This window comes from Pollicipes pollicipes, unplaced genomic scaffold (assembly GCF_011947565.3).
Source record: "Pollicipes pollicipes isolate AB1234 unplaced genomic scaffold, Ppol_2.1 Scaffold_4740;HRSCAF=5597_pilon_pilon_pilon, whole genome shotgun sequence".
Lineage (NCBI taxonomy): Eukaryota > Metazoa > Arthropoda > Thecostraca > Pollicipedomorpha > Pollicipedidae > Pollicipes > Pollicipes pollicipes.
In genome coordinates this window covers 995448-1010129 of record NW_023596545.1, presented here as the reverse complement: position 1 = coordinate 1010129, position 14682 = coordinate 995448, and the positions used below count along the sequence as shown (strand labels likewise).

General features: G+C 57.3%; 2 protein-coding genes and 1 long non-coding RNA gene across 3 annotated transcripts; 2 read left to right on the top strand and 1 right to left on the bottom strand.

Moving 5' to 3' along the window:
- Positions 1-1040: 1040 nt before the first annotated feature.
- LOC119098594 (uncharacterized) lies at positions 1041-3020 on the top strand. The gene is made up of 3 exons (XR_005094267.1): positions 1041-1142; positions 2237-2342; positions 2865-3020. It is a non-coding gene; the product is annotated as an uncharacterized LOC119098594 (long non-coding RNA).
- Positions 3021-4761: 1741 nt separating this feature from the next.
- LOC119098844 (gastrula zinc finger protein XlCGF71.1) lies at positions 4762-6466 on the top strand. The gene is made up of 2 exons (XM_037221891.1): positions 4762-5577; positions 6439-6466. The coding sequence occupies exons 1-2, from the start codon at positions 4889-4891 to the stop codon at positions 6464-6466; spliced, it is 717 nt and encodes a 238-aa protein (XP_037077786.1). The 5' UTR covers positions 4762-4888.
- Positions 6467-7509: 1043 nt separating this feature from the next.
- On the bottom strand, positions 7510-11412 carry LOC119098590 (chorion protein S38). Its single transcript, XM_037221557.1, has 3 exons — positions 11397-11412; positions 7929-8607; positions 7510-7607 (listed from the first exon to the last, which is right to left on the bottom strand). The coding sequence occupies exons 1-2, from the start codon at positions 11400-11402 to the stop codon at positions 7954-7956; spliced, it is 660 nt and encodes a 219-aa protein (XP_037077452.1). The 5' UTR covers positions 11403-11412; the 3' UTR covers positions 7510-7607; positions 7929-7953.
- Positions 11413-14682: the final 3270 nt, after the last annotated feature.

Sequence of the window (14682 nt, the reverse complement as noted above, 5' to 3'; positions counted from 1 at the left end):
AAGATATGGTAAGCTATGGACAAATACACAACATTACCTGTCACTGTATTTTTGTGCTGCTATAAGAAATCCCCTGCTGTAGTGTTCTGGGTTGGTCCAACAAATGCAGTCTTCTCAAGCTATGCCGTCCATGAGAGATGAGCCGGAAGGTTTGAAATGATCTCAAGCACATGCATCTCAACATGTCTCAGAGTGGAATAGGGCTTCTAGTACTGTATGTGGTAGTTTCTGAAATGATATTGCACACACATTAGTGGGGTGGGGGTAATGGGTGGGGGTGGGGGGGGGGGGGGGGGGGGGCAGAACAAGTAAACACAACTCAAATACCGACTTGAGACAAAAAAACAACAGGAGAGATCAATGAGACATCAGTAATTTTTCACTAAGTTAATATGTATATTCTATAACTGTCCAAAAGATAAGCACTTCGCAAAAAATATTTCATTTATTACCAGTACTTCAAACCCGATACGAATAGCGGCAGGGATTATCCAATAAAAGCTGTATTCAGCATGAAACTAACCAATTCAGCATTCCTCTAAGCCTTCTTTCCAGATCGATCACAAACACAGTTTTTAAATTATTGTCTGCCCTGTAGGTTATACAAACTACCTACCAATATATGCTAACTGAACACATCAGACAATGCCCAGGCGATACACACTGGCAATGTTCACAATGCACAATATGCAGCAATGGCGCTATCGTCAGCCTCGCGCTATGTTGAGAAATATGGCAGTAAGTTTATTACTGCCATATTACTTTACACAAAAATACATCATTGAGGCTGAGGCTGCGCTCGGCCAAGGTGTATCATACTTCAAAATTCAAAAATTACATTAACTGCATCCCACTTCTCTCCTTGAGTTATCTATAGAGATTTTAGCAAAAATTGAAGGTAATACTCTCACATGATGATGCAAGCTGCACGCATTCACGGTGGTAGAACACTATTTTTTAAAACTATCTGGTGATCATTTATACGAACATATGCCGAGTTTCACACCGAAAGTGGTGCGAGTTGATGGTGGTGGGTATTGTACTTCTCTTGGCTGGCTGGGATTATTCGTGTATCAGTATGGGACGTGGTATCTGTGAAAAAGGCCATCAGGAAGTCGAATTTATAGTCGCTGGGATTTGCGGTGGGTCAGTTTGGGACGTATTTTTGTGTTTGTTAAGGTCGAAACGAGATCAACAATTTTTGTGTTCGAGTCGAAACGAGATCGACAACACTCCCGTCTACAGAGTTCACGGTTGTTAACGTTTCTGTGCTACAAATGAACCTGTAATTGCGAAATTTGTGAAAATATCAGATGCCAGTTTGTGTGGTCATCCATACCTATGGAGGCTAAGGCCAATGCTAATATTATCGGCATGTTTGGGGGAGGCTTACCTACCTCTGCCCCCCCCCCCCTTCTATACTCAACACAGTTTCACTTTCAACACCATTAAATGGAGGAGTCTCATGTGGAAATATTGCTGAGCCTATGTGGAAAAATAGGTGTCACACAGGTTTTATTAACCCTCATCATTACAGAAGTTGGAACTGCTGTTGTTGGATTCAGTCATTGGGATTGATTTCCTAAGTGAGTGACCTTTGGGGGGGGGGGGGGTAGGACCAGCTCTGGCCTAAAATTAGGCTTTACCTCTGGGCTAAGAGTCCCATGTTCCTGTATTTTATTTTGTATTCTGTATTTTTTTACCTTTCATACATTCCTCACTGACAGATTACACAGGTACATCTGGTTTATGGTATAGGTAGTGCCATGCTCAGTTGTCCACAAGCTTAAATATCATGGAACTAAGGCCATCTTTGTGATATTGGTGATGATTAACTGTTAGCTGGTCATTAAAAGTGCCAGAAATGCTGTCCTGTATGGTCACTGGCTGCAGTGGTTTTGTAACCACATGTCACCTTTTACCTAATGCCTGCTTATCATTGGCACAGGTTATACTATGATATATCCATGGATGCAAATTTTGGTCTCTGGTTTTAGGGTCCATTCAGTTCTCTCTAGTATCTGTTTGCTTACCACCATCATCAATCCATGTGAGGTTAATCTTGCAAAATAAAATGGCAAGGTCATTGATAAGGGTGAGAAGTGAATAATGTGTATCCAGTCTGTGCCCATCAAAAGTATTGTCTTATCACATAATACATATTTCATGCAAATCTCAAAACATGTTTTGCATTTGCCTCATGATTTCAAACCAACAATTATACCATGCTTTGCAGGACTGATGCATGCTTGGAAAGCATGGAGGTAAACCAAGCCAACAACCATGACCCTGATACAGCAGTGCAGGGCCTGCATTTGCCGGGACGTGAAGTGGAGCACATGGTATGTAACTTTTGCGTTATTGTCAAATATTTTTGATATTGCATATTTTGTGTAAATATAGCATGCATTTGTCGTACTATGGATTTTTATAGAAGTGCTGAGACAAATGCGGGATACCAGGACTGGGTCATAACTGGTCTGCTTGTGTTGTAGAAGTGCTGAGACAAACACGAGGTACCATTACTGTGTCATAACTGGTCTGCTCACATCGTAGAAGTGCTGAGACAAATACAGGGTACCAGGACTGGGTCATAACTGGTCTGCTCATGTTGTAGAAGTGCTGAGACAAATATGGGGTACCAGGACTGGGTCATAACTGGTCTGCTTATGTTGTAGAAGTGCTGAGACAAATATGGGGTACCAGGACTGGGTCATAACTGGTCTGCTCATGTTGTGGAAGTGCTGAGACAAATATGGGGTACCAGGACTGGGTCATAACTGGTCTGCTTATGTTGTAGAAGTGCTGAGACAAATATGGGGCACCAGGACTGGGTCATGACTGGTCTGCTCATGTTGTTTCAGCCAGTGTCTGTGCCGCTGGCCAGCAGCCAGGGCCCACTGGGTGGTCCCATCACTTCCCACCACCTATCGGCGAGCCTGAGCTCGGAGTCGGCGCGGCACGAGGTGGACGCTCTGGCCGAGTGCCGGCCGCACCCGCTGGCGCCACACCCGCCACCGGCCGGCCTGGAGGCGTCAGGCCCAGCCGACCGGCTCCACCACCACCCAGAGCCGCACCGGCGCCCGCCCGACCCGGCGCTGCTCTTCTGCGGCGGCCAGCAGGCGGCCCGTGACCCTGACCTGGTCATTGAGCAGGTGCGTACGCGGCGCGACGGGACCGGCCCCGCGGCGGCCGGCGCTCGTCCGGCGCCGTGGCGCGGCAGGCGAGATGGCGTGCTCTGTTGCCGGGCCAAGGGAGATGTTAGTGCGATGGCTGCGGTCGCTGGGTGATGATTGTCCATTGATAAGTTTGCTTGAATGGGCGCCCTGTCTGCCGTCGGTTGCCTGCGCCGCCGGTGCTTGAGCTGACATGGGCGCCCTCTGCCGGCCGTCAGGTGTCAGTGTCTGTCGGCGGCGGCGGCGCGGCGCGGCCGCTGACGCCGCCCTCCGCCGCGGCCGGGGAGGAGGTGATCGTGGTGGACGTCGACCTGAGCTCGCCGCCGGAGGGGGCGCCGCTGCCGGCCGTCGGCTCGCTCGAGCTGCCTGGCGACGAGCCGGCGGCGGCGTACCGCGGTGCCGGCCGCCGCGCGCTGCCGCCTATGGAGACGCTGCGGCGGACAGACCACCTGACGGTGACGCCCGTCACGCTGGCGGCCTCGCCCGTCACGCTGGCGGCGGGCGAGCGGCGGGTGGCCGAGCCGCACTACGACGTCATCATGTCGCCATATCTGCGCAACCTGCCGCTAGTGCAGCTGAACACGGCCGACCTTGAGGTGCTGCCGCTGCCCGTCTCGCACGGCACGCTCGACGTCAGCGGCTTCGTCAACTCGGACTCATCGGACAGCATCTCGACGCTCGCCGAGAAGCTCGTCTCGCCGCCCAAGCTGGAGCTGCTGGGCGCCGCGCCCGCGTTCTCGAACGGCTCGCCGCCGGCCGGGCCGGCCGCCAAGCTGCCGCCGCCCTATTCGCAGCCCCACCGCATCGTCCCGCGGCCGGGCGGCGGCGGCGGCGGCGGTAGCAGCAGCAACAGCAGCAGCGGCGGCCGCGCCGCGTCAGCCGCCCGCCTTTCGATGCTCTGCCAGCAGCTGACCGAGCGCGTCGTGGCGCACATGTGCCGGCTCTGCAGCCACGTGTCGCTGACGGAGCGCGACGTGACAGCGCACCTGGTGGCGGCGCACGCAGCCGAGCTGGAGCGGCGCCGGCCGGCGGCGCGGCGCGTCCGCTCGCCGCCGGCTGCGCGCGTCGTCAGCGCCACAAGCCAGGCCCAGTGCGTGGTGAACGTGCACGGCAAGGTGCGCGTGCAGCCGCTGCCGGCGCCGGTGGAGCGCACCGCCGCCAGTCCGGAGATCAACGTGGACACAGTGGACGACAACTGTGTGGACGCGCCGGCCGGGTTCGGCACCGCGGCGCCGGCCGATGGCGTCGAGGTGGTGTGGATGCGCGGCTCGGTGATGACTGCCACTGCTGCGTCCCCACCGCCGCCGCCTGCGCCGTCGTTGCCGCCGCCGCCGCCCCCGCCGCCTCCGCCGGCGGTGACGGCGGGGGCGGCCGCGACCGAGTCCACGGCGAGCGAGAGTCGCCGGCTGCTGGGGCGCGTGTCGGCACTGAAGCCGGCGCAGCAGCGCCAGCTGGCGGCACTCAAGAAAAAGGGCCGGCCGCGCGACTCGCGCTCGCTCGGCGTCAGCGGATTGGGCCGCGGCGCGCGTCGGCCGCAGCGGCTGGCGGAGCGCGCGCTGGGCCTGTTCGCCTGCGAGGTGGCTGACTGCGGCCTGCGGCTGCGCGACCGCGCCAAGCTGGAGCTGCATCAGCGCTGCCACCTGCCGGAGCGGCCGAGCGACTTCGCGTGCCCCGAGTGCGGCCAGCTGGCGGCTCAGTGGCGCACGCTCTCCATGCACCTGTGGCGCGCGCACCGGATCGACTGCGACCTCTACCACTGCGACCTGTGCGACTACAAGACGACGCGCTACTCGCAGCTGGTGAGCCAGCACCTGCCGACGCACAGCCAGCTGCGCGAGCACGTCTGCGAGACGTGCCAGAAGGCCTTCAAAAGCAGCAAGCAGCTGCAGAACCACCGCGCCAAGCACAAGCGGCGCGACGACCCGTCGTTCGTCGAGTCGTGCCGCTGTCCGCTGTGCGGTCTGGTGCTCTCCGACCGGCGCGCCCTGCAGCTGCACCGCGAGATGGTGCACGAGAAGCGCCGTGGCTTCCAGTGCAACACGTGCGGCCGCCTCTTCAGCTGTCGCTCCTCGCTGGTCATGCACGCGCGCCAGCACACGGGCCAGAAGCCGTTCGCCTGCGAGCAGTGCGACTACGCGACGACTGACCACAACACGCTGCGCCGCCACCGGATGCGGCACACGGGAGAGCGGCCCTACAAGTGCCCGCACTGCAGCTACTCCTGCATCCAGTCGACCACGTACAAGAAGCACTTGCGCACCAAGCACCCGAACGCGGCGGCCGACCTCGTCTTCTCCTGCCAGCACTGCATCTTCAAGACGATCCAGCGCTCTGCATACACGCGCCACATGCAGGAGCACGACGACCGGCCGGCGCCGGCGCCGGCGCCGGCCTCGGCTCCGTCCCCGCCGGCCGAGCCGCAGCAGCACGTGGTGCGCGTGCACGAGTCGCTGCTGCCGGGGGAGGCGGTGCTGTCCGCGGAGGGCGCCGCCGGCCGGGACTCGGCGCCCGATGTCAGCTCGGGCTCGTCGCGGCTGTCGGCCGCCGTCTATCAGCTGGTGCCGGCCGAGCCAGCGCGGCCGCCTCACCAGCTGCAGGTGACCAGCTGGCGCCATTGCACGTGTGCGCACACCCCAGAGCCCCTGGGTGCATTGGCAATGACCGCACATGGCTGCGTGACCCCGCATTTTGCCCGACAGCTGCCGTCTTGCCTCAGTATCACTCCCAGAGCCGCTGTCTGACCTCAGTGCTGCTCCCAGAGCTGCCATCTGACCCCAGTGCTGCCCCCAGAGCTGCTGTCTGACTCTAGTGCTGCTTCCAGAGCTGCTGTCTGACTCTAGTGCTGCCCCAGAGCTGCTGTGTAGCCGCAGTGAACTACTGTGTAGTCCCAGTTAACTGATGTGTAGCCTCAGTGGGCTGCCATGTGGCCTCAGTGAACTAATGTGGGGCTCCAGTGATCCACTGTGTAGCCCCAGTGGGCTGCTGTGTAGCCTCAGTGAACTACTGTGTAGCCCCAGTGGGCTGCTGTGTGGCCCCAGTGAGTTGTTGTGTGGCCTCAGTGGACCACTGTGTAGCCCCAGTGAGCTGCTGTGTGGCCTCGAGTGAACTACGGTATAGCCCCAGTGAGCTGCTCTGTGGCCTCAGTGAACTACCATCTAGCCCCAGTGAGCTGCTGTGTGACCTCAGCGGGCTGCTGCGTAGCCTGTGTGGCCTCAGTGAGCCTGTGTGCGACCCCAGCCTGTGGCGCCGGCGTTCCTGTCAGAGCTGCAGCGTGCAACAGCTGCATCTGACGGGTGATGTCGCCGTTGCAGCCGGTCGGTTCGCCGCCAGCCCTGGGGAAGACCAAGACTGGCCGGGCGCGCGGCCCGGGACCCGGCTCGTCCGCGGCGGCGAAGGTGGCGCACTAGAACGAGCGTCCGCCGGCGGGCGCTCGCTGGCGCCACTCCTCGCGGCTAGCGAGGCGGCTCACGAGGCACCGGTAGGGCAGATCTTCGGCCGCAAGGTGACTCACTAAGCTCACTTACGTCCTCCTTCAGTAAGTTGGCGCACAGGGGCTGGTCCATCTGCATTTCACTGTTTCATGGTCACATCGGGCAGCTGATGACATGCCCTCTGAACTCTTGGTTTTTTTTAGCGGCAGGTTTTTTGGTGGTCAGAACCGTTCCGCATTATGAAGACGCTGTCGGCAGTTTTCGTCTCACATGTATTTGCACTGGCCGAACAACCGCTGGGTAATGGGCATGCAGCATGACATGATATAACATGGAACAACCCGTACGTCAGCCCGCAGCTGTGACCGTGAACGATGGAGTGTGCGAGCGGCCACGACATGTGGCGTGAGCGCCGGCAGTCAAGCGCATCCAAGCATCAAACAACAATTACTCGCAACGGCATCGCCTTTGTGGCTCAACAAGAAATAACGCGCTAGTCGTGTGCACGGACCTCGCTCGACGGCCCCCTGTTTTTTGTTTTTTTTTTTTTTTTGCGAGCAGCGGCTCATGCTTGTGACCGTTTGCGAGGATGTGGACGGCGTTTGGCCTGTGTTTTACTTGATGGGGACGCGCGAGCCACGCGTCTCGCACCGTTTGCGGGGTTATGGATAGGCTGTGGTGTGTGCAGGGGGCGCTGGCGACCCGGCAGAAATGACGGGCGGTGCGTCCGCCGCCGCACGACTAGGGGATTGGCTCAGCTTGTTGAGAGGTGCGGCTGTGATTGTACTCGGCGAGTGGGGCGTGACCCGCGTGACGTCACGACCGCGCCAGCAGCGGGCGCGCAATACACGGTACACTGGAAAGGGGGCACGGCGACGTCACACTGCGGTCGATCCTCGATCGATCCGCTCGTCCTCACTGCGAGGATTGCGTGCAGACCGCCCTCGGAGGCTCGGCCGGCGCACGAGGAGGCGGGCGCCCGGACCGCGGACTGCTGCGCCTGCATGTCAGGAGAACAACGGCTGTTAGTGAGCGGTTCAGTGCCACACTGGATGGCAGCCGACGGTGCGATATCGATGCCTCTACAGACGTCAGTGCGTCAGGATAACAGCAGATGGCTGCAGCAGTACACTGCGACCTGAACTTCCTGTGTCTCGACGGCAGCCTGCTCTCGGCCCCTGTGGATTTCGAGTCCCCTGACGTTCCTTTCGAATAAGCGTGTCTGACTAGTGCTCTCGCATGAAGCCAAAGGTCCGAGCGATACGCTATCGTATGGCGGCATTTAACGATGGTGTCGGTGACTGGGGAGAGCCTGACGTACTGTGCGATGGCGGGCGACTGTCGGCTCAGTAGCTGGTGTAGGAGGACTGGTGGGTCTCTTGATGTCCGCCACTGCCGTAGCCGTCCTGCCCGCTGTAGCCCTCCGACTCGCCGTAGCTCTCCGGCTCGTCGTAGCTCTCCTGCTGGCCGTAGCTCTCCTGCTCGCCGAAGCTCTCTGGCTGGCTGTATCCCTTCGGTTGGCCGTAGCTCTCCGGCGCGCCGTAGCTCTCCGGCTGGCTATATCCCCCATGCCCGCCGTGGCCCTTAGTATGCCCGCCGTGGCCCTTGTGCCCGCCGTGGCCCTTGTGCCCGCCGTAGCCCTTCTGCTTGAACACAGGCACCTCGTAGTGCACGGGCACGGGTATACGGATGGGCTTTGGCACCGGGTACGGCTTCGGCACGGGGTACGGCTTTGCCACCTTGATCGGCACCACCACGGGCTTTGGCTTCGGGATCGGCAGTACCACCGTCTTGGTGAAGAACTTGAGCTTGGGAAGCCAGATCGGCAGGTATCGGATCTTAGGCACAATTGAGTACGAGGGCTTGTAGCTATGACCCTTGGCATGGTGGCCGCCGTAGCCGCCGCCGTGGTGGCCGCCGTAGCCGCCGCCGTGGTGGCTGCCGTAGCCGCCGCCGGTATCGGCGAGGGCAGCCGCCACCATCACTAGAAGCACGAACACCTGTCACAAAGTACAAACAACGGTCAGCGTAGCGGAAAACGCGCAGCAAACGTCACCGAAACGGACTGGCACTTGCAGGAACGCATCAGAGACCGAACACCTGCAATGGGCAGCCCACTGGATGCTCGTAAAGCATTGTGGTACATTTGCCCACGCTGCCAGGTGAAGGTGGACCGCTGAATGATGAGAGACCTGCAGCAATGGCCCCACGGTTCGGGTTCACGTCTGGCAGCCCGTGTTCATACTCATCCATGAATGGCCTTGTCTTTGACGAAGCGCGCTTGCCTGCGGAGAGTTGGACGCATAAGCTTTTCTAACGTGTCTGCTGATCTGATCCAGAAGCTTACAACGGAGTGAAACGCTACTGACTTGAGCGAGGCCTGGCACCGGAACGTAGCGTGGGTCGCTGCATCCGTATAGCGGCATGCAACTGGACTGATTCGCCACCATGGTCCAGCCTGGCCTCGGGCCCAACGCTTTCTCTTTCATATGATGGCGTCGTCGGCGTGCCATGATGATCACAAAGCTCAACAGCCAGCACGCAGCGGATGCTGAGAACTAGTGAGGACAGCGACTCAAAGGGATGGTGTGTTGCGGAGCAGCTGGAAGATGTGACGCAGAGCATGTAGCGCTAACGTTCACCAGAAACCTGTCACAAATTAATATAATTCCAGTCGGAAATTGTATTTGGATATTTTGCACGCTGCTGTCTACACCAGCGCGCAAGCTGCGCCAAGCCGGGTAGTTCTGGTCTTCAGTGAACCACTAGCTTGAGGCCTGTGCTGAAAGTGTGCGTAGGAATATTCATACTTCCAGGACCTTACTGCTGGTGCTGAAAACGAAACCTCCCGGGTCAATTTTTCAACCCTCACGCGGCAGTGGGGAGAGGGGCACTTTGACTTTGCCTGTACCCACGGTTTTTTTCCAATGCACTGGGAAAAATAATTTGGTTCCTCTGGCACTGCACATGCACAGTACTTACAGCGAAGCTGTAATAATTAACAAGTAAATTATTATTTCAGGGCATCCTGTTTCGCAATGTTGGGATACAGCGCAGTGTTTTCATAGCAGTGCCCAGCGGCATAGTTTCACAAGATGAGTTGGCGGAATGGACAGTGAAAAATGGCCCAACCTACCACCAAAATGTGCCAAAAAGCACGTTTCACCAGATTTGGCTCACGTTTTTCCCGAAACCACGGGGTTGAAGTTTTCTTCACAAAGTTGAGGAGCCTGAAGTTCCTGCGCCAACTGAGAAGGAAACCGCACATCCGGTCGTGCTGTATATCTTTCTATGAAACAAATACGGACCAATAGCATTTCTTGTCTGTCCAAGATACCCACAAAATGATGACAAAAGCAGCGCTCGTGGAGGTGTGAGGTTAACGAAAACATTGCGGTGTGTTTCGAAATAGTGTGTCGAGTACATGTTAGTATGTGTGTTTAAATTAATGGCTTGCATGGTTTCCCGATGCCAGCTCGCACTGACGTCTGTCAATGGGACAGCAAGTAAGTTTCTCCTTGGGCCATAATGCAGCTCCTTCACTTGGATAGAGGCCGTGTTGCAGCGCGGCCGGCCAGCCCCACTGGCCGGTGTGCGCGCCGGCTAAGGGCTGGCACGTCCCGGCCCCGACCGGGCCGGTCCCCCCCCCCATGGACTGCATTGCGATCTTTGGGAAATCGACGCGCGTTTTGTCCGAATTTCGGCACTTTCTGAGAAGAGTTCGTACGGGTTGTTTTTTTCACTTGTTAAATTCAATGATATCGAGCTGAAAAATCAATTATCAAAACCAAACAACATGACGTAACAGGGAACCCAGAGCACTGGATACGGTCAGTGTGCAAAGGAGGCAGATACAATGGTGGATTTTTGGGACGGTCAGTGGATGTGGAAAAGTTTATTTGGGGAAAACCAAAGCCTGTTGCGTTTACCAAAACGAGGTCCGCTGGCCATAAGATGAGGACCACCGGCGGCCGTGTGACTGTACCGGGGGGGGGGGGGGGGGAGGGGGGATGCTGCTTGGTCAGGGTTCTTGCGACGGCCCTGCTCAGCGAGGTTACTGATCTCAGCACGGCTTAAGGAAGTGGCCATGCGGCGAGGCATCTACAAATAAATCACAGACCAATTGGGTAGAAGCTCTTCGCTGTGGAATTTATGGGTTTGAGATGCCTTTTTATCAAAGACGTTCTCAGACGGATGGCCGTAACTCAACGTAATCGCTGCACGAACGGAGACGCGGCCCAGAAAGTGTGTGTGTGGGGGGGGGGAGGGTAAGGACAGAGCCCGTTTGAGTGAATGGTCTGCGTGCATCACCATAGAGTCGATGCTAAACTTTTTTTGGGAAGGGGCGGACGTAACATCCTTCCCTTCCCCAATCCTACCCTTTCTTTCCCACCCACCGTTCCTGTTTCTACGCCTATGGTTCAATGGACCCTTGCATGGCGTAATCAGTGTGAGAAGACAGGATCCCGGGACGTTTATCAGCTTCGATTATAAAGGAAGTTCAAAAGAGACTAAACAGGGAATGAGGGAAGTTCAAGAAGCTGCTTACTCTCCCGAACTTGCCGGCGCGTTGACACTTAGAAGTAATGATTTGGTCTCGGACAGACATAACACTACACTCGGATGCTGCACGACCTTAATATACACCGGCAAATCACGAGGTGCGAATGTCACGGAGCTTGGTACGGGTACACCTGCGCGCGCCGGAGCGGTACACCACAGCAGAGGTCAGGGGAGGTCACGCGCTGCTGGGACCGCACGCGCGCGGTCGGGTGAACCGACAACGCACCTTCATCTTGCAGAGGGAGGCACTGACGACGGGCGAAGCTCGGTCGGCCGATATATAGCCAGCATTACCATACTGGCGGGGTGCTGCACTTTCACTGCCGTGCAGGTGGGGCACAGGTCGCGGTGAGGGGGCCGGACCAGAATCTCTGCAGGGACATCCGGAACCATGGGCTCGGATACCTGCCTAGGTCGCGAATTAGGGGCACGGTTACGTTCCCCGCACAGAAGGCGCGCGCCAGCTTCTGTGGTACCCATCGAGACGACACGCCTGCCGTCGGAGTGCTTGCGCGGACATCCGGCACCGGGGGCCGGGACACTGCCGACGCAGCCGGTAGCACAGCGCGAGCACACTGCACCAGCGCCTGGACACCTGCCCTGACATCCGGCACGCACCTGGCCGGACATCCGGCGCGCATCTGGCCGAACATCCGGCATCAGACCGGGTGTCTGTCGAGGCGGCCAGCACCAGGAGCTAGACACCTGCGGAGACAATCAGCGCCAGGGCCGGCTTATCGGCCGCCCAGACACCAGGCGCTGTGGCGGAGCGGCGCTTCACACACCCTATGCCAGGGCTGGGCACGTGGTCTAGACATTCAGCGACAGAGGGTCAGAACGCCAGCGCAGACATCCGCCACCACGACCGGAACACCTGTCCGGACATCAGCACCACTACTGGAGCACCTTTCGGGGAAATCAGGAAACGGAATACCTAGCCAGAGGTCAGCGTCAGGGGCAGGAACACCGGTCCAAACATCTGTCTGCACGCACCGCAGTTCACGCCATCCCAAAAGGGATTGGTACACCGGCTCACTTTGCAAGCGGTGGTGGTGTGCAATGGCTGGCTCAGCGCCTCGACACGATGGCTACCGCATATAACGATCAGTACCGGAGGCAAGCTCGCTCCGATCCTTTCTCCCGGCGGCTGAGACGCGCCGCAGCCGTCGCCGTCGCGCAGCAAGTGTCAAGCGCGCGCTCCTTACGAATATACTAGCTGCGGTCAGCGGTGCTGTTGCGTGCTTGTGCGTTAGCTCTTGCTGTTCAACTGTGCAGTGCGCGCAACTTATGATTTGGTGTCAGAATTAATTTGGTTCGCGCAATTTAGCGTTTGCTGATCCCCGGCGCTGGGCAATTCTTGGGCAATCTTCCAGACACGTGCAATATCGGGACGTGCAATCACAGGCAACATTTGCTCGTGGGCGTTGAAACTTTAAAAAATATTATGTTTGCGATGTTTAACGGAATAGGAAGCGAAAGGCATGCGCCGACATTGCCGAAAAGCAATCAAGATGACGTTTTGCTAAAGGCGTGCTTTTTTGTGCTGGAGCTCGAGAGACACGTGACATGTCTTCATTTATGTATTCATACATGTTCAACAGCAAACAAACAAAAATGCAGATTCAACAATAAATAAACAAACATGCATATGTCCGAATCTAGGTGTTGGGAACAACTGAAAAGCTTGTGAACATCGCTACCGGACTTCAACTTTGCCTCTCCGAGGGGTACAAACCACGCCCGCGGCAGTCGTCCCACTGCCCCCGGACGTCGTCTTCTGAAGACGCCTCCATCACCATGGCGTCCCCGTGCAGTAGCAGAGCGACAGTGCCCCGATCCCCTCCAGTCGGTGCCCCACCGCTGGACCCTGGTGACGGCACCATACCGGGACATACCGGGACCAGCCCACGTGCTCAAACACCGGCTCGGAGATAACAAGACTGGACCGGTGGCGGCGGGGCTACCGAGTCATGGCGCCTTACCCTTTCCGGGCGGCCGGACGTGTGCCGGGCCGACAGGCCAGAGCTCCGCCGGAGAAAGCTGGGAGCCGGGCGCCGAGCACCCCCTCTGCAGTCAGTCCTGGCCGCTGGTCGGCGGTGTCCGCTCCGGCGCAGGGCCGGCGGGGCGCATTATGCATGCGGTGACACGGCGCGTAGTCGCGGCCCGAGCCGGGCCGCGGGTCACAGTTTCGCTGCAGTGCATCGACGGACGGCCGGTCTCACTGCTGAAGCTTTCACAATCTGGTAATTTAGAGCGCTTTGGGAAATGGTCGTCGAGTGGGCTTTTGAGACGTTGGCCGTTATTCGTGGACATCACCTCATAAGCATCGCTTAAGCCCTCATAAAGCAGACCCTGCATGCACGTACTGCGTACGTCCTACAGACACGTACCGTGTACGTCCTACAGGTCACGGGTGTCGATCAGCATTCTTTTGTAAGGGCCCTGGCCTCCCCATGTTGAGTCGCCCCCCCCCCCCCCCTGTTGGCTTGAGCCCCCCCCCCCCCCAATGTTTTTGACTGGAATGCCAGAAAAAACATAGGTAGAAGATGACCACAGCAAAAAGACTTCCTTCTTTGACCTTTCCGTGAAGTGGGGTCATGTACTGCTCTCATAACAAAAGTCATGGCTGCTCTCACCACCAGATACAAATCATGACAGCTGAGTGGATAAACAATGCAATAAACTTCACATACCTGGGGTTATAAGACACGCATCGGTTTATAAGGTTAAAGTGAAAAGCTCTTAAATATGGGATGGCCCGAGTCCCTCATGGGACTTGGGCCATGAGAGTGCTTTTCTCCCGTCAGGTGAGAACAACATGGGGGAGGGGGGGGGGGGGGGTAGGTTGTCGGACCTTCGCCTCGGCCCTCCCAATAATTTACAGAAATTGACACCCCTGCTACAGGTAGTGTCAACCACCAAGCAAACTCACCGAAACCAGCCGTAACGACCCGTTGGTATGCCGGTCAGTGGTTACGTCGACCCGTGAGTTCACATGATTTATGAAAATAACTCTTCGTGAGCTGAAAAATGCAGCAAAACGCCTTTCCTTCGTAGGCTCAAATCTGCACAACCCCTGAACGTTTAAAGCCGACATAATCTGTCACCTACTGGTCTGAGGGTCTTCATCTTGCCGAAGGGCGTTGTGTGGTGATCTGCCTTGCTAGCTGGCCGGCATGAATTTGCGTGAATAATTTAAGGGGTTTACTATGTAAAATAGAAACCTTAAAGCTGACCACTGGGTCTCATGACATCTGGATGCAGCAGCTGTGGCTTGGGATGTTATGGTGTGCTACCATCCCCCCCCCCCCTCCCAGCTGCATTGCAACGTGTGGCAGGGCGGGCCATTTTACAAACTTGTTCGTACATGTGGCGACGGCCTGCACTAAACAAAAAGCGTAGCGTCGGAATGTTTGTGCAGTTTCCTTTCCCGACAAACGAAACATATTCAACCGACCAGATGTTGGAGGATGCTCCAATTCAATGGGGCGGCAAGACTTCAGCCGGCCAGT

Bases quoted from the DNA above. Each gene is read 5' to 3' on its own strand.
- LOC119098844 (XM_037221891.1), top strand. From the start codon at position 4,889: ATGCACCTGTGGCGCGCGCACCGGATCGACTGCGACCTCTACCACTGC. The intron at 5,578-6,438 runs GTCCCCGCCGGC...CGTTCCTGTCAG, and splicing joins CCGGCGCCGGCCTCGGCTCC to AGCTGCAGCGTGCAACAGCT.